At 30.6% G+C, this 25,112-nt stretch overlaps 1 protein-coding gene across 27 annotated transcripts in view; it reads left to right on the top strand.

Moving 5' to 3' along the window:
* Positions 1 to 25,112, top strand: part of ADGRL3 (adhesion G protein-coupled receptor L3) — a 713,052-nt gene that overhangs the window by 632,607 nt on the left and 55,333 nt on the right. For all 27 annotated transcript variants that reach the window (XM_036226761.1, XM_036226753.1, XM_036226746.1 and 24 more), the window contains 4 exons: positions 124 to 333; positions 2,751 to 2,971; positions 13,613 to 13,679; positions 15,229 to 15,320. In XM_036226761.1, the coding sequence (XP_036082654.1) occupies positions 124 to 333; positions 2,751 to 2,971; positions 13,613 to 13,679; positions 15,229 to 15,320 (590 nt within the window). The remainder of the gene's footprint in view (positions 1 to 123; positions 334 to 2,750; positions 2,972 to 13,612; positions 13,680 to 15,228; positions 15,321 to 25,112) is intronic.

The following is a 25,112-nucleotide window of genomic DNA, read 5'->3' as shown; positions in this document are numbered from 1 at the left end:
TGCATGGGGAAAATATTTAGTACATTATTAAAATCATACTTCATTCACCCAGGACCTTACAACACTTAGTAATTCATGATGTATGCATAGTTGCAACTTTTGGCTTTTCTGTTGTGTTTCCAGCACAGTGACGCAGTCCATGACCTTCTTCTGGATGTGATCACATGGGTTGGAATTCTGCTGTCCCTTGTTTGTCTCTTGATCTGCATCTTCACATTTTGCTTCTTCCGCGGGCTCCAGAGCGACCGTAACACCATCCACAAGAACCTCTGCATCAGCCTCTTTGTAGCAGAATTACTCTTTCTGATCGGGATCAACCGAACTGACCAACCGGTAAGCCACTTATAGTAGTAAAGAATTTCTCCACTCCATCTGTCCAATACTGGAAATACTCATGTTTGAAAATAACCTCTCTTCCAGTTGTCTAAGATAGATACTGATTTTCAAATCTTACTCAGTTTTCCCCTTTTCATGTGCCATCATCATAAAGTGGCTAATGTTATGGATGTATGAATGTAAATTTCTTCAGAAATTCTGTTTATAAACCTCTTTCTAAAGAATTGTGTCTCTTCATTAGTTTCTTTCCCTCTTTAAAAATTACAGAGCTGAATATTGAGGAAAGTTAAATAACATGATTTAAGAGAATAGAGGAGTATCTAACAGATATGACTGTTATTTATTGAAGCTTATTATATACTTTGTTTAAAAACAGTCGATATACTAAAAACTATATGTCTAAAATGAGTTTTTTAATTGACGTATTTGAGAAAATTGTTCAAACTATAGGCCATTTTTAGACAATATAACTCTTCCCAAATTTTGTTTGACACTGTATATTTGGTCAAATTCTGTTTACATCTTTAAGTGCCAACTTTATACTTTACTACTACCTACATTTAATCATATTAAGAAATATAGGATGTGGGGGAGGGAGGAAAGATGGGAGGGAAAGAAAAGGTAATAAAGGAACAGTAATAGTCAACTGTTCTTGGGAAACTCAAACAGAATGAATAACAGATAATATCCAATATATTACAGACTTTATTCCCAGTTAAAATTTTTGTTAGGCCCTTTTCTATTTACTTAAGATTCATGCACAGAGTGTAAGTTTGTTATCATAACTAAAACTACAAATAAAAAGAAAATCTTTTTTTGAAAGCTTTTAGGCATAATAAATAATTCATTCTCTTAATGTTGTTTTCTGGTATGTGTTCATATGTATGGAGCACTTTACAATAAAAATGCAGTTGGATTCGTATTTATGATTACACATTCATGATTAATGGCTGTAAAGGGTACAATTACAGTGATTATACTTTTAATCTGTTATCATATACAAATGTGACAGCTTTTTCCATAAATGCATACATATGAATAAGCAATCAAAGTGAACATTTCTTTTCCCCAAAAAGTAAAGCCTTCTAATAACAAAAAATTAATAGTTGAAGTTCTAACTCTAAAAAGCAAGAAATGGAAGACTGTGTTATTTTTCCAAAAAGAAATCATTCCATTCTCTTCTTAACCTGCAATTCAAACACTGTGTGATTTCTTTTCATTTAGAATCCTTATTTTTATTTTTCCTTCCCGATGGTACATGCGGTACGATAAACTTCACCACATGTTGTATACTGCACAAAACTAATTTTTGACAAATAGCATAAAGAACAATGATTAATATGAAAACCTGGAGTAGAGTGCAGCTCAGCTCAAGTTGCCTTTATTCTTATTGTTAGACAGGTGTCCTCTTCCTGCATCCCACATAGTGTATAGACTATGCTTTCTCTCTAGCCCTCTGATATTTGACTTACTCATCTCCCCCTCATTGTTATCTCTCTAAACCAAATAAATTGACCTATACTTTGTGTCATTTCTCAAGGATCATACCCATCATCGAACCCTTATTAATCTGATAATTTCTATAAATGTGTTGCCTCATCTAGTAGGAACCGTAGATTTTACTTAGGACTTCTTATTAGAAATGAAAACCCCCAAAGGAGCAAGAATTTCAGAAACTGACATCAGATTAATATATGGTCTGTCTGCTGATTTGTAGTACCTTTTAAATTTGCCAAAGAAAATAGTTCAAACTGCCATTTTTGACCAAGCTTGTCTAGACATTTAATATAATCACACAAAAAAATGAGAGAGAAAGCACTTCTGAAATCCCTTATTTTAATCGGATCTACTTTTATACCTATGTAGCATGAACTTCTCAATGCCATCTTAGATTCTTTCTGAAACAAAGCAGGGAAGAAATAAATAAGAACAATAATAACAAATTAATAATCTCATCATAAAATGGTGTAATTAATCATTTAATTTTAAGAACTTTTATTTCCCTTGGTTTTCATATTTCTCTTTCATTTATAATTGAAGAACTTAATACATTAGTACACACATGATTATGGACAATAGAAAAAAAATTCCTGAGGTCTATTTTAAAATCTTTAGACTAATCTCAGCAATAATTATCAGTAGGCACTTAGAATGTTTTCCTAAATGTCATAATCTTTAATATAATGTTATGCTGTCACCGACAAGCCATTATTAATAAAATGCTAAATATAATTTTCAAAGATAAGTTATATTTAATTAGGTGTCAGTATCTGAATTTTAAGAAATGTCTACATTATTCTTTTGCAGACCTATTTTTTTGTTATAGTCTTGATAAATATTTATTTTAATTTGATGGCAGTTGATAATATTTTATTTAGTAATTGTTTGACTAAATCATTTGTTCCTTTTCCTAGATTGCCTGTGCTGTTTTTGCTGCCCTCTTACATTTCTTCTTCTTGGCTGCCTTCACCTGGATGTTCCTGGAGGGAGTGCAGCTCTATATCATGCTGGTGGAGGTTTTTGAGAGCGAACATTCACGTAGAAAATACTTTTACCTGGTCGGCTATGGCATGCCTGCACTCATTGTGGCTGTGTCAGCTGCAGTAGACTATAGGAGTTATGGAACGGATAAAGTGTGAGTTTATGTTTTCTTTCTTTTTCTCTCTCTTTTTAAAGCTAGTTCAAATAAAAACTTTGGATTTTCTTGGAAGCGAAGGTCTTTCTGTCACCTTACAACAATAAATGAAGGAAATGGAAAAACAAATGGGGGATAATTCAATCCATGGTTGTACTTTTGTTATGTTGTAAAAAGAGCAAATAATGTACTGAGATTCAGTATGATGCTGTTTTTAAAGCAGCATAATTTTTCTGTATCTAAATCATAACCTTTAGTAATTATAAAGAGATGATTATTTTAGTCTCTTTCAAAGCATTGAGACATTTGTCAAATGAAGAACTAGCTATATTTAAAACTATCTTTTCAGAGGAGAGTGCAGTCCTTGACATTTATGGTTTCTGTTCTTCCAGATGTACAAGTTCTAATCACCGGAAATATATATCATTAACAAAGAAAGACTATGGGAACAGGGGCAGTTTGTGTTTTATCTTTTTTTCCTAAGTGAGTATTAGGGTATAAATGAATTTTACTTTCTGTATAACTTTAAATCGGTGAGACATATATGTAGGGATATCTAGCATACTGGCAAGGAGTTCAGTGAAAAATAGTTTTGTAATCCACATCAATACAACAGTTGGATCCTGAGAATGAATGAAAGTTTCAATAAAAAGAAAAAAAGATTAGAAAGATGACCAAGATAGATCTCTGTTGAAAACCTACATTTAGGACATAGATTGAGGAGGGAAAATAAAAATAGAGGCCTTAGAAAGAGAACCACAAGATTTGGGATCAGGCAGAGCAAGAAGAAAGTTTCAAGATGGTATTCAAAACTATGGTGTTTTATGTCAAAGATAACTCAAGTAGGATAAGCATTGAAGGAAAATCGTTTGACCTTTGTAACAGCTATTTTGACAAAGTGTTAGAAGCAGAAGCCAAATTGGAAGGTGTGAAGAAATGTCAGTAGTAGGAAAGTAGAGTCTTTAAGTGTTTTCTGCACCCTGAAGAAATTTGATTGAGACATAGTAAAAATATTAACTCAAGTGATAACAGTAATAAAGAAGGATTTGATAAAAAAAAAAAAATGAAGTCCCAAGCATGTCTAGGCTGAGAAACATCAAGCTGATAGGAGATTCCTAGAGAGAAAATATCCTATGCCTCATTTGTATTCAATATATATAGGCTGAATAAAAGGGAAGATTCTAGAGGGGTAGAAAGGCCTAAGATTGAATATGAAATAAGGAAAACCTTGATTTGGCACTGAAAGTGGCCTTACTATTCCTCAAGTCCAAGGCATTATTTTTACAGGTGAAAAAAAATAATCAAGGACCAGATAAATTGCCTTTCCCATGGAGTGGCAGACAAGTGATAAAACATCAAGTTTATTTCTACCAAAGATGTTTTTAAAAGGTAAATCACTCCTCTCTCCTGTGTAAAGGAAAGAACATATAAGATAAATTTTAAAGTAGAAGAACTTTTCCATCAGGTAGGAAACGCTGACACTTGTGAATGAACTGGGGAGGTCATGTTGAATAAACACGGGATTTGAAAAGCTTTGAAATAAGCACTATGAAAAATGTGTTAAAGAGCCAATTAGACATTAATAAAAAGATTTCCAAGCAGTAGTGAAGGCTCAGATGAGGTTAGATAACATCAATTTGAACAGAAGTTAATAAGCCAAATTTCATGACTTTTTACCAGCAATCAGCAGCCGGAATATGCTGGCGATAAAGCCTTCACTTCACAGAAGAAAGGATTCAAAAGGAGAAATCAGAAGAGGACTCCAGAGTTACTGGGAGCATAGTTAAAATGGAATAGACATTGATGCACAGGCACCAACAATACAATGAAAATGAATTGTGGTTCATTTTCTGGATCCCACCGACAAGTGTGACAGACTAGGAATAGATCAAAACATAATCTGTAGTTACCACTAAAGACTTAGATAGATCATAGGATTTTGAAAAATAACACCTTTATTGATATAATTGCATACCATAAAATTCACTCTTTTAAAGTGTACACTTCATTTGTTTTTAGAACATTCACAGTGTTTGTACCATCACCATTAATTAACATTTTACATTTTAATTAATGCATTTCCTAAGATATTAAATTGAATGATATAGTCATTTGTGACCTTATACTACCTCAAATATTGTGTTGATGTAGTTCAACTTTACTCTCAATTCCTGGTTTACTTTTATTTTTACTTTATGTTGATTTTTTTTTCCCTGTTAGATATTTGCAAGTTTTTTTGTTAGGGAACTGACTCAACTTGTTTGCTTTGTGTTTTAGTCATTTATTTTGAGACAGAAGTCATTCTGCATAGTATGAATCTATCTAGGATCAATAATGTATAGTCTCTTGTGACTTTGTTAAAGCTTTGGCCATCATTACTTTAATTTCCTGCACCATAACTGGAAGCTCTCATTTACTGACGTTATTGCTGTGTGGGAATAGAGGCTAATTTATTTCCCAGGCACTGATTTAAAACAAGCCTTACTAATAGTTCAATTTCACAATTATGATTTTTCCCAACACAAAGAAAGGCAAAACAAATATAGAGAAAAGGGAGGGTAGATGAAAGAGGGAGAAAAACAGGGGAAAATTGCATTAAAATTCTATCACGGGTAGGCATAAAACATTTAAATGTATGCTTCGAATGTTTTAAATAAATTGTCCATAGAGAGACTTTCAAACTAAATGGAAAAAAAAATGTTTAACTTCTACCCTTTGGGAATTTATTTAATTCAATATCTATACAAGGCTGTTTTGCCCATTGAGAAACCAGGTGTTCAAAAAAAGAAACTTTTTTCATTCATTTTTATTTACTTGAGAAGCTGAAATGAGCAGATCATGTTCAATCAGGAGTTTAATCAAGATATCTTCTCAAAGAAAAAAGTAAGCAAGGAATTTTTACACAACTTGAAGAATTTCTGCATATATATCTTGTTCCTTATTATCAAATCTATCTTGGTGGTTTTAGTTTCTGTTTATTTCAAATGGTGTTTTCTACTTCCTGCTCATTCATCATCACATGATTTTTTTAATGTAACTCTACTACATCAAGGTTTTTTTTTTTTTGCCATTGTTATCTACTTATGTGCTACATTGAATTTTTTAAATACAAATATGTATACTCCACAGTCTAAAAGAGAGTTAAGAATTCAGAGACATATTATTAGGTATTTTCTATAAATTCTTAAAGATCAATAATTTTTATATCTTAGAAATCTATTATTCTTATTTTTGGACTTCATTATTATTACATTTTTACTCCTCAGTCTCAGGCTCTTAGAGTACATATAGAATAAAACCATGAAATATATATTACAGTAACCCAAATAATAATTGTTTCCCTTTTTTCTCCTCTTAATGTACATAAATATATTTTATTAAACTGACGATGAAGTTTTATCTCCAAAACCTTTAATAATAATAGCTAACATTTCTAAAATGTGAAGCATCATATCAGTGGTAGGAGATAAAATTGTTTTTGTAGGTTAAATAAATGTTGTTTTAATACAGATAGTGGTAACTATCATATTCCATCTGGCTGATGGATTAGGATGTATTTTTCCATAAAATGTTATTAGGGCTGTTGAATTGATTATTATGTACAAAACACATACTCACACACAAAGAATACATAATGTGATTTTGAGAGGTTGCTTTGCCATCAATCTGCAATATTTGCAAGATAAAATTATTATTATTTTCTGATTTTTAATGAAATATTTTTATCTGTACTGACATTATTCTCGAGAGTGTTCTGAGTATTACATTTAGTCACAGTAATCAGACATTTACAAAATCCAATCAAAAGACCAATATAGTCATAAAAAATAAAAAAACTCTCAGCTAATGGACCACAGGTCTAAATTGCACTGTTAAAAATTGGCATTTATTCCATTTTATCTATTTGTGTACTTCCCTTACTTTCACTTGTACCATTACATTGGCTGTTTAGTGAAGCCATTTAATGTGATTCTCTCAAAAGATAAAGACTGACATTGACTTTACAACAATTCAGACAGAACAAATTTGGCAATTCAGTCCTAAATACTTTGATTTTTATGACCCAAAACTAATCAGTTCATTTAAACTTTAATTACCTCAATATTACCAAAAATGCAAACTTTTTGAACAGTTAATTTTTATTTAAAGAAAAAAATTACATTTATAGTTTATAGCACTTACCTCACAGTCTAAGTATACAACTGAAAAAGCAGTGATTAATTGGATGAGTAGATTGGAAAAGGCTTGGGAGTAAGTTCAAGGAGGAGGAAGGGTGCTGGGAAGGAGGAAAGCCCAGAGAATCGCCTAGGAGTTTGAATATAGGCTCAAAAATTAGTAAGGGGTTTCTGAAAGATATCAATTAATTCATCAACATTTATAATGGATCAGAACATCCTTGAGTACTAAAAGCATAGCTAGGCTCTTAAAATAATTGATATCAAATTTTATGATCTGAAAATTATTATAAATCATCTCTTAAGTCAGACTTCTTTCCCCAGCTCACTAGCTTAAGAACAGCTCTAAAAGGTGTGATAGTTTAAAGTCCCCAGGTTTCTTTATTTTCACATCATTACCTAAGTAGTATAGTCATTTGGATGGAAAAGTGATTATTGATTTTTAAAAATACTAGATTATAGTATTATTCAAAAAAGAGCCTAGCCAAGGAACATTGAACTTACAGTTATCTGCAACTTGTATGCAAAGTTTTGTTTAATACATTTCACAATTTCTAAGCATGGCAACCCACTCATAGAAAATTATATCTTCATTTGTACTATTTCTCTAAGCATATTATTATATGATATTATAAAACATTCTTACTTTGACATGAAGGGTGTACCTTACTGAATATCTTATCACCAGATATCTTTGACTGTAGCTTGGCTAGTGGGAAATGGTACAGATAATGAAGTATTTTTTATTGGCATATATCAAGATAATTGTTCAATGTATGTGTGGGGAGTGCAAGTGTATGTATATATGTTATTTGATTAAAGACCAAAAATATGTTTTAGTGTGTGTGTATTAGAGATTGAGGGCTTATTGTGTCATCATTTCAGCACCCAGGAACCTTATGAAATGGCATAAAATTACCATTATATATAAGAATTTTTGGTTGAGTTTAATTTTTTGATTAACAAGTTAGCCAGCACTATATCAGAGAACATCAGGACTGCTGTCCTGTTATTTACAAAATGCATTTAAGTATTGATCTTAAAGTCTAATGTTGTCCTTGAGTTCTTATTGAAACCAAAGAAATATGACAACTTCCACATCTAGAGATCCCTTTATATTGTAACTTCCCCCACTAGAAGTTTACAATAAAAAAGACATAATAGCATATAATGTTGAGAATGTAAAAAAATTAGAATCTTCACATATCGCGGGTAACAGTATAAAATGATGCAGCTAGCAAAGTAAAACAGTTTAGCAGATCTTCAGAATGTTAAACATAGTTACCATATGACCTGGCAGTTCTACTACCAGGTATTTATCCAAGAAAAACAAAAACATAGGTTCATTCAAAAAACTTGTACACAAGTGTTCATAATAACATTATATTGGCCCCAAAGTGGAAACACCCAGTGTCCATCAACTGATAATAAGATTACCAAAATGTAGTCTATTTGATAGAATATTATTTGGAAATGAAAATGAATAAAGTATCGATACATGCTTCAAAATGAATATGCCTTAAAACATATTAAATGAAAGAATCCAGTTACAAAAAACTACACATTGTGTGATGAGTAGTTTGCTAGGACTGGATATAAATGAGGAAATGTAAATTTTATGTTTAGCAACAATCTTTTAATTATAAATAAGTTATTTAAAGTATCCATTTATAAAGGAATTGATTAAAATTCTTAAGCTACTGACTCCTATTAATTTAAGCAACATGAGACCACGGGAATGATTCCAACATTTATTCTTAATAAATTATAACGGATAGTGCCATTTTTACCTTTGTAGTCCACAATAAAGATATAGAACGTATTTTGCTGAAGAAATAGTGAAACCCTTATTTAAAAAAATAACATATGGGGGACATGAAGATAACATAACTTATATTTGATGTATGAAAGCTAGTTTTCAATTCTAAGATGCAAAGCTGTAGTTGGATCACAGATGCTAGTCTTAACTGCTACTGATCACATTCCATTCCTGCATCACTCTGCCATCCTTTTTTTCCAGTTCACGCACTTGCTCACAAAGTATTTCAAGATTAGATGCCTGAGAATGCTGTGATGAAAATGGCATTTTAGAATTTCTTAACAGACATATTATGCAATAAGTTTAGAACTAGAGTAGTTGCACTTTAAGTCTATATCTGTCTCTTTTCTTCTTTCCTTCCTTCTTTCTTGCCCCAATTCTCTTTATTCTTTCTTTTCTCTCTCAATGTTGCCAGATACACATAGTACAAATATAGAGGACTGCATCTGTTACAGAGAAAAGATTATATAGTTCACAAACTCTCATAAACAACCTAATATAATTAAGTCTTGTAAATTTCATTGTCTAATAGTAGCCAAAATTTATTTACCGGTAACATTTAATATTCACATGGACAGTTTAGTCTGTGATTTACAGTCTAATAGAAAATGAAGATACCATTGTTAACTTACATTATTTCAGTAAAACTGATAATAGTCAGATGTCACTTTTGATAAGAGTATTTTAAACAGATAAGAAAATACGGTGTTCCAAAGCTTCTTAATGGCATACATTAAATATGCTAACTTTGAATAAGGAACTACACTCTGGTAGTGTTACTAGTATCTGAAAGCATAATAACACATATGTTATGGGTGACATTTATATATAGGACAATTGACCTAACCATTTTTCCAAATACAATATCATAAATGACTGATGTTAATAAAATGATGAGGAGTGGTGTACTAGTAGAAGAGAATAAACTTTAGAAGTATTGTTTTCTATTCTCCTGTTTTGACAAATTAATTTAGTTCATTATTTAATTTTTCTCTATTCTGAGTAAACAGGAAGTGGTATTCGCAGGATTAGTAATTGACATGTTTATGGGAGATTGATCCAGATATCAACATCTTTATTATTTAATTTATAATGATATTTCTTATATTTTAGAATAATTCACTCATATGGAATAGCTCTATTTCATCAGAGTAGTAAGCTAATAAGCTTATGTTAATGCAGTAAGAATTCCTCATATATACAATACATATCACTTTTATAATTTGAAAAAATGCTACAAAAATAATTCTAGTAACATCTTAATATTAATTATTTTTTTAAAAAAAACTCAAATGTATGGTATATGATAAGTGCTCCTTTAAATTCCAGAATATACGTGGTATCATAATATTTTTAAGTATTGCTTCAAATAAATATACAGTGTGTTCAGAATGCACTTGCTTTTCCAAGTCATCTCTTTTGTTATAGTGCTACTGTAAACATAAATTATAGATTATATAATGACTGAATTTCATTTTTAAAAGATATTGACATCTTAAAAATTAAATGAAAATGGCCTATTAAAATTAATTATCTTACAAATTAAATGTCATTTAGTGGATAAAGGCAATTTTCAGATAAATCCTATTTTTTTAGTAGCAGGTCTATCTTACTGCCTATAAACTGGACTTTCTTGTGCTTCGTGAAATAAGTTCTTACTCCAGTATTTGTTTTGCCAATCTGGCCTACTTTTGCTTTTAACCAGTAGTTTTGTATGGTATCCAAGTAACATTGAATGGCCTATATTTATAGAATACTATGAAGTGGGATATATGTGCCTAGGCATATAATATACACTCCAAGTGATGTTATATACGTGTAATATACACCTCTTTTACCTTAAAACCAGAGTGAACCGGTTCAACATTGGCACAGGGAACTCAAGGAGGGAATCATACAAACTTTAAAGGCAGTTAATAGGAAAGAAGAAGTACAGAAAGCTTTGAGAACCCCAGCATGGGCCAAAAACAACATCAGGTGTGGCCATATGGCAATCAAATTAGAAAAGGGATCCTTGCCACATTGCCTTTCAGAAGGTGCTCAAGCCCAGGCAGCTCTCATGGAGGGATGATTTACTCAGTACATTTAAGTGTTTCATACTGCTTCTTTCATTGTTCAATCCTGAAGGGAATTTAAAATCTATCGTACCAAATAGATGTTGAAGAATTTCTTTGAATAATAAAAATTAAAACTTCTAAAGTAATTTTGCTTTCGCATTTAGAGATCACTATGCCAAAAGCATATTTATTTCCAAATAAAGCATGTGCTAAGCTGAGGTTGTTTTTAAAAAAGTAAAGCATTGTAAAGCTAAAATTTAATGACATTATTTTATTTTAACAAAACATTTAATGAGATTATTTATAATTTTGAGATTTCCTAATTAGGTCAAGACATTTGTTAATAATGTAATTAAAATTATTTTTTAAGAAGTCAAACTGTAGAATAACATTTTTCAGAAGTCCTTGAAGCACATTTTTCTTTAAAAGGAATTTGCTGAAAATGTTTCAGTGCTCAGATTAGCTCTCAAAAACTTGTTTGACCTACAAAAGAACAAGGACTGTACAATTAACACTTATTCTTAAATGTATTATTAGTACTGTATCATGTTATAATTTCAGCAACATACTTGGGCTGTGTGTGTGCATGTGTGTGCATGTTTTCTAAACTGGGAAAATGTCCCCACTCTCTCCTTAATTGCTATTATCTTGAGGGAAAATATGGTCGTTTTTGAGAACTTAGACCCATGAACATTCCCCCTACTCTGGTCTTACAACACAGCTTTGTTAAGGTGGCGACAAATCAGCCTATGGTCAGAATGAAGACAATGTTCATATTTCACCCTTAACTTCTTTGATTTGTTTCTGCTTACTTGGCAGCACCACACTTTTACTTTCCATGACCAAATTTTTGGAATAATAGCACAACGAAAAGATAACCAATTACTCAAACAAGCCATAGTTTATGTATTGATTGCTTCCCTAATAGTATTTTAATAAGATTATCATCTTTATTTTGAATAAACAAAAATTATCTGCCTGTGTAAAAATGTGACTTTGTCATAAATCTCCTATTGGAGCACAAATATTATACTTCTACTGAAATTAGTGTACATATATTTAATAGAAGGCAGCTAAATTTTATTGTCTTGAAATAGATTTTTTCAGAGAATGTTTTTTTTTTTGCTTAAAAACCTAGCTTATAACATTTTTTAGTGTTAAAGTTATAGAAAAATTAAAAAAAAAAACATAAGTATCACTGCCTCTGTCTCCCAGATGTTAAAACTGTTAATATTTTTGGCACATGGCTTTCAATAATCATTACAATAAAACTTGGCTAAAGCACCTTTCGTCCACCTCTACTTCTCTCTACTTTTTTATAAGAGGCAACCACTAATATGAGTTTGGTGATTATTTTCCCCTTTTAATTAAAAAAAATTACATACATTTACATATCTGTCAAAAACAAGTGAGTATTAAATTTATATATACAGTTCAAAGATATCTTATATAAATTGTTCATGTTACTTTTTCACCTAACTTTGTTATCGTGATCTATCCTATTGATATATAAAGATCTATTTCCCTCCCCCCTTTCAACTGTTTTGTAACATTTTATCATAAAAGTTAAAAATATTTTATTTATCTATTGCTCTATCAATGGACATTTATAAGTTCCTTTCTTCATAGCTTTTCTGATATTCCATTATTCCTGAGATTTAATGAACATTTTTATAAAAATGTAGTTTCACAGTTTTAGACTGCTTAGCAAGCCTCTCTTGAACAGTTTCAACTGGAGATGTTTTATTTTTAAATTATGCCTGATATATAGAAAAATGGCAAATAATTCAAGATATGATTTTTAACATCAAATGTAATTTGTTCAAAATTTATATTAATCTTTCTCATAACTAATCACTTCCATTTTATCTTCCTGTCATCCTGAAGAATGAAAATGTAATTTCCCAGAGGCTTTAAGAATTGGGGTATATTCAATGTAGCTGAAATTAAGTGATTAATAATTTACTTTTGGGTCATGAATCAACTTCATGGGATGCTAAGGATCATTTGCAACCCCAGAAGCACTAGCAGTAACAATGCACTTTTTAAGACTCAAGAACTCTCAAAGGTTGGCTACTCAACCTAATTAAACTTCAATCTTCTGATACCAAATTTATTTCTCCTTTGTACAGAATTTCCTCAGATCTACTTGACAGGAAAATGTCACTTTGCCTGACAGCTGATAGACAGGTTATGTAGCACCATAATTGGAGAGAAATGGATAGCTTAAAGCTACTCAATTTAATAGCTATGTGTATGGCTTTTTCTTTCTTTTTCTTTTTCTTTCTTTTCTTTTCTTTTCTTTCTTTTTATTTTTTTATAAGGTTTCTATGACAGACAAAAGGCCTTAGCAAATAGGCCCAGTGCCATTTTTTTCCTGTTTCCTCCAGGGGTAATTATCTTACTCCATCAATAGTGCTGTCAGAAATTGGGCACGTAATTCAGCATTTAAATGAACAAGCAATGTAATATTTCCTGTCTCCCAGTGGAATGCTTTGCAGCTCACATTCTTCTATGTCACTCGCTCACTCTTGATGTATGTCCCATACCCAGTCCTTGAATGCCTTCTCTCCCTTGTGTTTCATTGCAGATGTTGGCTCCGACTTGACACCTACTTCATTTGGAGTTTTATAGGACCAGCAACCTTGATAATTATGGTAAGAACTCCAAATTAACTATTTGTTTCCCAGGTCAAGAAATAAAACTTTCACTATCCTTGTACTGACTATCTTTAATTTACATAGATTAATTTGGAAAGAACAAGTACTTGTTTGACCCTATATAACTCAAGCAATTAGACCCTCGTTATAGTCTACTTTCATATTTGTAAAATACTTAATCAAAACCATTGGGAGAAGAAAACATGCATTTGCATGTTTATATGGTACTGTGGCTCCTGAGGAGGCCGATCCAACATAATCCATTTGGTTTTGTAGATTTTTGAGCAGTGATGACCTTAAGTTTGACAATAGTACATTTCCACTTATTTTCATTTGGATAATTTGAATACTAAATGGAATCAGAAATTGTACAAGTGGCAAAGTATGTTATTGTTCATAACAGTTTTGTTTTTTATAAATCTTGAAAACTTTAATATGTAAAAGAATTTTATTTGAGAATGGCACAAGCAAGCATTCTGGAGTCCTACTTTTTAAAAAAAATTTAGATGCATAATATGTTGATTTTAAATATGAATCATTTGTTCTAATTTAGATGTAATTATTGGTGTCATTTGCATACTTATCATTTTAAAATATAAAGTTGCTATCCATTCTCTGAAATCCTTTGGGTCAGATGTATTTTGAAATTCAGACATTTTTCAGACTTTAGAAAGGTAATATGATACATATACTGCATATTACATATTACCTCTAGTGGGGAATAAGCAGTTTCCCCAAATCAAACCTATCAACCAATATATTAGAGACTAGGCAGTACTCTGAAACAAAACACAGTATTAATTAAGCAGAAAAAAAATAGGAAAAATAAGATGAAATAGAATAAAGAATAAAGGCTCGTAAGTGCCTTATGTCTATTCAAATCAGGTTCTCCCATCAGGTTCAGCTCAGGTTAGGCATTCGGGCTACCCAATGAATTTTTTTAAACTTTCACATTTCAGACTTTTCGAATTTGATAAAGGATTGTAGACCTGTATTATTTAGAGAATTTCAGTGGGACTCATACTTTAACTTTCCTAGGCCTATCAATCTCAAATTCTAGCATATTTAAACAAATCAGGTGATAAATGGCAATTCAACATGAAGTTTTCCATACAGTTTACATATATGTGATATCTGAAATTTATACGAGAACTTTTTGTTTTGTTATGTTTTAAATCATATGCTCTCTGTGGCTCCAGTCATATAACAATCTCATTGGACGTTTCCTCTACTTTAATCCTAGTTTGTTTTAACATCAGAATTTAGTTAACATTTTATAATCCTCATGATCTGGCTTTTCAAAAATATATTGATTTTAGTATTTGCATATATTTGGCTTAACAGTGCTTTTTACCTCATTAGTATCTCAATTCCCCAAACTGGCTTTTTGCCTTTACTAAAATATTAGTCAGTCATCTATGATCCAATTCCCTTAAAAATGTAATGAGAGCTAATTTCCCAGAACAACTTATCTGTTATGTTGAATAGACTTACTTTTTATTTCCTACTCCAGTTATGCTATATAACAGCACCTTTTATATTACAGCTTAATGTCATCTTCCTTGGGATTGCTTTATATAAAATGTTTCATCATACTGCCATTCTGAAACCTGAATCAGGCTGTCTTGATAATATCAAGTAAGTGATTTTTCTTTTTGTTTTCTCTGGGCTGATTTACTTTGGTATACTAACCAACCCTACTTTTAATTGAAAATCTTATGAAATTCTTATGACAAAATGGTAAAGATCAGCATGTTGTCTTTTCTGAATAAGATCATTTATTCACTATTAAGGTAACTTGATCTGCCTGAAAATAAGTATGATGAGGCTCTGTCTTCAAAGAAACTTTTCTCTCTAAACTCTGATTTACGACATAAGAATTTACATACACACCTACATACATATGTATATATATGTTGTCCCAAAAGCAAATACAAAGTTTCTGGATCCAGGCAGACTATTCTTTTTTAGAAAAATAATATATCAGTTTCCAGCATTCTATGCTCCCATTCAGAGCAATGTGAAGAGAGCTAGATATTGACATCTGTAAGTATCAGAAGGGACATTTGAACCTCAAGAGAAAGGAGCTCCATAATTATTAACCTGGGTATAAAGGAACTACTATAGATCTGCCCTTCTTTTCTCCTGAGAGAAAAAGAGAAACCTCAACTCCGTAATGTAAAATCTTTTGGAATGTAAATATATGGCTCCAGGCTTTAGCCCCCTTTAAAATGTTAGTGTTTACCTCCTGGGAGGTAAATCCTGGGAGGAAATTTCTCACTATCTATTCAGTCATTTAGTCATCTTTTAACTTCCTAGGTTTGTCTTTTAACACAAATTACAACTCTGTCTGTACTCAGAAAATCCTAGCCATGTGGAGATATGAAAATATTCACATTATTTTTCATACTGGTAGTACTTCCTTTATATATACAGAAAAAGAAGTAATTTACATTTTCTGAAATGATATATAGTTCCTCAATGTAAAAATTTATTTTTTTCTTTTAGAGTCTCATTTGAGAAAGCTAGTAATGTTGAGATGTACTTTAGTCATTAATGCATATAATGTATTAAACTACATTTGTATATAATTTGCCCATGTGTTACCTTGGTTAAATGTTTGTATTAAAATGAATGTACTTTCAGAAGTTTCCTGAGGTCACGTGTGACTTTCATGTGCTACCGACATTCTTTTTGAACTACCTCAGATGATAGCTATGTCACCCATTTTCCATCTTTCTACATTTAATACTGACGTAGTTCTTTGCCCACAGTAGGTCTTTAATGAATGTTTATAGAATAAATGAATACATTAAATACTTTAGTAACAAAAGTGTATTGACATTAAGCGATTAGTTTTGCTGAAGGAATTATTTGTCTAAATTAGTTGAAAAGGATAGCTGAAGAATTAGAAAATAATAATATAATGGAGCAAACTAGGAATATCTACTCTGAATAATAATTTTTAAAGTTCTTAATATTTAGTTGAGATAATATTGTTGAATTATGTACAGTTAGGCTGCCCTTCTAAAATAGTGTCAGTTCTTTGGACTATTTGATCTTGATGAAATTGAATTTGTGTAAATTAAATAAAATATATTTCCTTTATCATATTATACTTTCACTCACTGTAGTATAAATTATAATATCTTTGTATCTATTATTCTGTAATATAAAGCCATATACAAGTAATAGTTTATCACTTATGTTTTTAAAGTAATACCATAAAGAAGTGAATAATACTTTGATATTTATGTAATAGCATTTGCCAGGTTAAAAATCAGAAAAAATAAGTCATGTACTTATCTTTAGGTCACATATTTTAAAAGATCATTTTGTTTTCTCATTATTCACATGTAGTTCTTTAAGTAATATGAATTGAATATGATATTACTATTTATAAAAATAAACACAAGAACAAATCATTACATATAATGACATTGATGGCATCAAGCTTTATATTGCAAAGTAAAGCCTTAGATAAGAATATCTTGATTAGAGTTCTGTCTAAACTGCTTTATATTTTATAGTTTTGGGAAAGTTTATTTAACCTTACTCAGCCTTCTTGTCTTATTTAAAATAGGCATAATAATGAAACATGTCCAACTGTCAAGTGAGCAGAAGAATATAAACAACTTTTATGATGCTTTTTTTAGAAAGTCAACAAAGCAAGGAGAAAATTCGGCAATTGTTAGAAAGGGTACAAAATGTGGTTTTAAGATGGAAGGAACATGAATATGAATATGCTGATGGAAAAGAACTGAAAATAGAAGGGTTAAAAAATATAAGAAAGGAAATTATTGTTACATTTGTAACCTGAGGCATTGTAGGGAATGATATCTAGAACAGTGGCAGAGAAATTCAACTCCATTAGGTTTCATGAAGGTTACTTTTCCTCTGAGTTACCAGAAGCCAGGAAGGAGGACTCTTTTCCACTGAGACTGGATGAAATAAAAGGTGTGATGTAGATATGTTTGTGGAACCAGTGTAGAGCAGTGAATCAAGGGGTTTCTGCCTATTCTCCTCTATGAAGTAGGGAAGATGCTTATCTGTAGGATACAGGGTAATGTTGAAGAGAGAGCATAAGAAAGAATCTTGAGAAAATTTTTAGAACTCTTTAGAATCAGAAGGACATTTTGTTTTATTTAAATCTATATTAACTATTTAAGAAATGTGTGTAAGAAGTAGTGGGGCATATCTGATAAGAACTTAGAAAGGTAATAATGATTTTGAACATTAAGCGTAAAATCTGGCTTTGTTATTTTTAACAAAAATGAAAATCTACATACTATGTATTTTTTAAATATATGGCTGATGTGAGAGTATTTATTTAAAGGCATAAACATTATTTATCTAGAAAGGCTTTTCATGAGTACACGAGAGAGGACATTAAAATTAATAATGTTTATTTCTTTTGTTTTTTGAATTTTCATAAAGTGGTGAATAAGACAGACCACACTGTCTAGTGTATTAAGGGAAAAGAATACCATGTAAAGCCTTCTGGAAGTTGTTGTCTTTCTAAAACAATTCCTTCATTTATTTATCAAATCTTTATTGCTTTTATTATATGTGTTCTTTCATACATAGATATCTCCTTTACCTAAAATGTGTTTGCTTTTTCCTTATATTCACTGCTACCATTTTCCTGTAGGTCACCATAAACTTCTACAGAGCCACTAGAGTGGTCTCCTAACTTATTTTCACATATTGATTCTTGGTCCTGCTTTCATCAGCTAGACTGATCTCTCAAAAAGTTAAAATCTTACCATGCAACTCTCTTGGGTAAAACTCTTCAATGGCTTCCTGTTACTCTTATACTAAAGTTCAGACCATCTACCATGGCCCACTGCATCTCCCTGATCTAGTTACCACTCTCTTTCATCAGCCTCTTTTTGAGACATGTGCCCCTCTGATCATTCTAGATGCACTCTCTTTGGCCTCAGGTCTGTTTCTCTATTGAGATTCTCTTCGTTAACACTATGCCTGGCTGGTTCCAATTTATTCATATAAATTTAATTCTTATTTTTTAAAAATAATTATGTTTATATTTTATTTACAAATTTATGTCACTGTTATAATAAATACATTTTGATGTTATTCTAGATGTTATTCATTTGGCTTGCTCATTACTATAGAAATAGTATACTCTGGGAAAAAATAATAAACAAATAAAGTGAATTACTATAAATAATATGATTAAAGAAGGAATGAGGTATGTCAATCCTCAGATTTAACTAAAAAAAGTAATTAAAATTAAACAATATTGTTCTACTTGCTATTTGTTTACTTTGTCTCTTTTTCATCAAAATAAGTAATTATATTTGAAGGAAAAAAGTAACTCCAGTCATTTGAATTTCCTGATTGTATTTCTAACAAGTCGAAATTGGAACTAAAAGTAATCACAGCAAAAGTCTAACCTAATTTTTAAAATATTTATGTAAATTGAATAAAACAATTACTGAATTTTTACCGGCACAAAATTAACTTCTGGTATCGCTGAGCTGTTATATGTAAAACTTTAATCCTTAAGGAGTATTTAGGGCACTCTTTACATTTACCTTCAAAATAAAAATTGCTAGTTTCTGTAGTTATCTACTACTTCTATTATTTAAAATTGCATTTAATAACATCATAAATGTTTTGAAGAATAAAAAGAAAAAATAGAGGCTTTTCAGGCTAAGAAAGAAAATGGATGCCCCAGTGGAAGGACAAGGCCCTGCTAGACTTTCCTTTCCTGTGTCTTTCCCTTTGGTTTATCCATGGATTGACTTCTATATCCAGGGTTCTGATTTTAGCCTACTCATGTTTTTCGATTTCTGGTCTCTCCTCTTAATTTAGGTTTTACTTGAGCCACCAATAGGTCAGCAAAAACATTGTCAGATGGTTAAAGAAACACCTTTCACTTTTCTTTCTCCTTCCCTCTATTTGCTAAAGGAAGGCATTATAGGGGAGTAATAACTTTAGGGTCACATACACTTAGATTTGAATTTCTTTTCGGTCTGTAATGATTATGTGGCCTTGCAAGTTATATCATTTTTCTCCATTTTAGTATCTGCTCTGAATTGGGAATTATTGTATCTACTTAGTAGAGTTTTATAATAATTAAATATAATCATATGTGTAAAGTGTACAGCCCATAATTTAGTGCCCATACAGGATGGTTTTATTATTTTTAACCACTCCGTGTGGAAGTATACTACTGACTTTGCTTCTTTATATTTTCCATTATAAAATTTACCGAACCTCTTATCAAAATCCCATTAAAATTTGACTAACTCTTTTTACCATATGGTATCATTAAGAATTTGCTCCAGAATTCTTGATGAAGAAATATGAGAATAGATATTTTTGAAGAATAAACCTATATACAATTGATAAATATCTGACATATTGTGTGTGAGAGGCACTGTGACAGACCAAAATGAATAAAACCTAATCCCAGTCAAAAACAAAAAAAAAAAGAGAGAGAGAAAAAGAAAAAGAAAAGAATTTGCATGATATACTTTTTTTTAAAGCCAGACTTATCCTATTATGAAAGAATTGGATTCAGGAGTAAAACGATCATTTGATTAATAAATAACAAGTTCTTTAATTAGTCCTTAAGAAAAAAAAAGTTCCTTCAGTGAACTTAGACCTCTCCATATATAAAGAAATTTGATAAGGCTTCTGAATAGCCTCAGTGGTGGATAAAAATTATTTTTTTCATCTTACCAATATCCACAATAACTTATGCTATAGAAAGTAAATTTTGTCTTGAGTACGGTTTCCAGATACTGATAGAAATAGTGAAGTTAGAATTACATTCAGCTTGACTAGAGTTACATTAAACCTTAGTATTTGGAGTCATCAGTGTATAGATTTGTTTTGACGTGATTTTCGTGTCTAATTTTTTTTGTATTTTATTTATTTTTAGTATTGATCCATTTTATATATCTTTATTATTTTCTATAATGGCAAATAATCTTGCTTTTTATTTATACCCATGATATATTTCCTTTTAAAACATGAAGCCAGCAGAGTGAGATCATTTTTTAAAATGTATTAATTGTGAAAATTATATGTAGATATGGCAAAAAATCAGGATAGTGATTTTCTAGTCATACTGGTTACTGTCACTAGTTACTAGAACGTATGTGCCTGTTAAGATGGCCCTGCTGTGAGTATCAAATGCTGACCAATAAAATAGCCTAAATTATAATGACATCAATGATTTACAGAACATAAAATTCAGAGATATGTGCTTCCAGAGTTGGTTCAGTTTTTCAATGAAGTCAGTAAGGAGCTATGCTGTTAACATCTTTTATCATCACAGCTTGTAGGCTGTTGTCATTCACTGTATCAACTTAAGGTCCAAAGATGGCTTCTTTAGCTACCTACATCTTACTTTTAGCAAATATTCTCAAAAGCAGAAAAGAAAACAAAAGAGGACTCTTTTTGTAAGCCTTTCCTGATGGGTTTTTCTCCTACGGTCAGGATGGGAAATATTTTCCAGAACCCTTTTCTTGGCATTACATGTCTGTGCTAGGAACCAAGGACAAAGACCAAATACCTATTTTTTATTATACCACAGTGATTTTGACTTTTGAACATTGGTATGAAAAATGCAAGGTATTCTTATAAATTATTTTCTTAAAAGTGGCTTTCTCTACATTATGTTCATAAACTTGTTATAGGCAGAACAATCTAATAATATATTTTTTCTGAAAGAGTTATTCTATATTTTTAACCCCTGAAAAGGTGTTGAAAAGTTAAGTCTAATTTTCTATTGTGAATATGCAACTATGGATATAGCTACATAATGTAGATGTAATAAAATCTTATGAAAATGAGAACATTTAATTACTGTAATTCATTTGTCTCCAAATTCTTTGTAAGGTAGATCTCATTCTAGATTTTGAATTGTATTTATTTATATATTTATATAATTTAAAAATTAATAGAAGAATCATAATAGTTATGTTTTTGAGATAATTTTTTCAAAACTTACTCTCTTTTATCTTTTTTTTCATTTTTTAAAGGTAATTGTTTTTTTTTTTTTTTTGGATTTTAAACCTTTGAATAAAGTTCAAAAGCAGGTACATGTATTTAGTATTATCTTGTTTAATCCTTTTTTGTAAAATTAACTATTACACACCATGGGTGAAACTTATAAATATTCCCCTAAAATGATTTTATTCACATTTAACATTTATTTTAATGTAGTTTCAACTCATAAACAGTTACACAAGGAATGAGTAGATTTGGAACTTCTGAATGTAAATAAAGACATTGAATCACTTTTGAATTATTTTTCTGGCAGATTGGTTTTTTTTGATACATAAGCCATTTTTACCCAATGGTTATTTAAGATAATAATTCTTCAAAGTCTTAAATAGAAATGTTAATACTTTCAAAGGTTGAATGAAATACACATGAAATCTCATAGATATAACATTGTGACTTCAAAGAGTTTGGCTTGGTTACTATAATCAGAACCAACTAGAAATACATTTTTTACTAACATAGCTCTGTTTAAAATGATACAAATTAATTCAAAAATAAGTTTTTATTTAATACAATGACTATACATTTATATTTTCTGAAAATTGACAAAAACTTACTAATTTAAACAATTTGTTGTGAGAAACTTTAAAGAATATTGGATTGAAAGACTTTTAACCTTGAAATCCTAATCAACTCAAGTTTCAAATGCTTCTTGGAGATATTTAAAGTAAAAATTAATGATAATATTAAGTGAAATATTTTATTGTAATTTTAGTCATATACTATAAGTAAAAATTTAGTCATAGGTTCTGAAATAAAAGATAGATACTTCCTGGTTCTACCCCTAAATCAACTCTAATTGTTGCACTTGATGAAACACCAATTTGAGATTTTATGTATTGTGTCTATCCAAAATTATGTACGAAATAAAAAAGACAAATAGTTAATCTCATTAAGTTTTATCACGTACTGGGCACAATTTGAAGTCCTTTGCATTTGCAAACTCTTTGTTTTCATGAATTTAGAATGTTTTCAGAAATCATGGTCATGTAGTATTATTCCAGCAATGTTCACATATTCAAGGTTGAGATGTTTTTTCAAATCATTAGAGGGGAAAATGTATTAAGAAAGTACGAAGCCATATGATCTGGGTTGGCCAAGGAGTGAAGTATGAATTTGAAGGGGGTGATGTATAGTGAAAACTGGAGAGACAGAAGAACAGAAGGTTTAGAGATGTTAGTAGATACAAAAATTAGAAAGAATAAAGGATGGTATCAAAATTTTGATGGCACAAATCTCAAAGGAGCTGGGTTTTTGACAAAGGGTAACTCATGGTTCGGCAGTGGTACTTCTGTTGCCTGAAGGTTGTGAGAGAACCAGTACTAGAGTTTCTGTAGTCATCATGGAAAGCACTGTCAGCGAGGGAAAATTTTACTTAGAGTGTGAAGGTGGCAGAAACATGGAAGGATGAAGTTTAAGATACAGGAGAATTTGTTGGTATTGGACTGTGAGTTCAAAGGATAGGATGGAATTTTTAAGGAAGAAGAAAAATGGTGGAAAGTTGGATTGGATTAAGAGATATACAAAGAAATGTTAGAATAAATGGAAGGAATAGCCCATGACCATTTTAGTTATCCAAATTCATTACTTCCTACCTCCTCACGGTCAATTACCATATTAGTCAACAGAGTCCTACCCAGTAGCTATGGAAAAGTTTCCTAGATGAGTGACAACACTACTTACATTCTATCTTAGATACATACATGTTCTCCCCAAATTCTAGAAAATAACAAGACACATAAATCATAAAAGTCACAACTCAGGCTATTTAACTATAACTGATTCATAAACAGAAACTAAAATGTACTGTAATTGAAGGTAATAAATCAATAATCACTGATTATTAAAATGTTCATAACGGTTATAGACTACTCAAATGGACTGAAAAACTTATCAGCATACTCTGGGTACATATCAGTTTCCTCTATTTCCAAGGGAATACCTCACTTAAGTAAAACAACAATATAGTAACACGTTTCAGACCAGCTTTTTTCATTCTTCTGTTTTCTTAGGTGTACTTTCTAACAGTAATATTTGTTCTAAAATATTTTTTTATCTCATATAAAAATTGATGAAAGCATAAGTCATAGTTACTTAAATAAAATACTATGTATTAAATTACTGGATTTATAATTAAAATGTGCAGACAGTATAAGTGTCTTGAGCTACTCAGTCCACACTTGAAAATTTCCTAATCTATATTTTTCTTGGCCGAGTCCAAATTGTTGTTGGATTTTTTCACTACATACAATTATAAAATTTTTAAATGTCTGTCACCAAAGACCTTGGCACTTTATAAATGTGCTATTTGAATATGCATTCTAGAATAATCTGGAATGTTGTCTGCGGAAGTAGGTATTTTAAATCAGACACTTTAACATGCTAATATTAAATACTCTCAGTTCCAGAACCAAGATTGATAGTCTCAGGATATAATTTAAAGCTTTTTAATTATGAGTTTAAGAAAACAAGCCATGAGCATAAAAATTTAAAATCTATCAGCAAAAATATTAACATTACTGGATATTAATATTTGACATATACTAAGATGTAAGTCAAAAAATGGCACTTTTGGTAGTAGTCATTGTTATTTCAGTTCTCTGATTTTTCTGCCTTCTTTGAATTTACCACACCTTATTCAATAAACTGTAGAGTAATTTCTAAAATTGACAGATCTCCCATTCAATAACTTTCATAATGTAATATAATGAAATAGCAAATATGTATCATCTCAGTATATCAGTTAATACTTATAGGACCCCTCTTAATAAAATGATTTTGGCCATTTGTTTCTACTAGATTTTCTCTTTTTAAAAAATGTTTTATTTTATTTTTCATTTTTTCCTGTTAGCTTTTCTGTGCTTTTTTTTTTTAAACTGATAATACACAATTTAAGTGCTTTTGCTATTACATGTATCTCCTTAGCCTGTCATGTGTCTGTTAACTTTGCGTTTGTTTCAGGGAAATTTACAAATTTAAATCACCGATTCTTTCCTCTGTGGTATATGCTTTTGAGGTCTTTGAACAGAAATCCTTTTCAACTAAGAGTAGGAATATATATATATTTTTTTATTTCCTTTTATTTCCTACATTTTCTTTGTCTTATAGTTTTGCAATTCACTTTAATGTCTTTGGAGGATATTCTGTTTTCTTTTTATAATAAGCCAAATTTCAACGTCATTTGCTAAATAACTCATCCTTTTCCTCCATAATTGCGCTACCACACTATCTTATATCAAATCTGTTTCTGTGCTCTCTCTTCTGTTCCATAGACATACATTTTCTTACTCTACTATTAATTACCACATTACCAGAATATGTTTAATATCTGGTAGAGTGAGTCCATCCATTTTGATCATCTCCTTCAAAATTACTCATGGACTTTTA

The sequence above is a fragment of the Rousettus aegyptiacus genome, unplaced genomic scaffold (assembly GCF_014176215.1).
Source record: "Rousettus aegyptiacus isolate mRouAeg1 unplaced genomic scaffold, mRouAeg1.p scaffold_m13_p_10, whole genome shotgun sequence".
NCBI classification, from domain to species: Eukaryota; Metazoa; Chordata; class Mammalia; order Chiroptera; family Pteropodidae; genus Rousettus; species Rousettus aegyptiacus.
The sequence above is the reverse complement of the archived record's forward strand: the minus strand, read 5'-3'. Positions and strand labels throughout refer to the sequence as shown.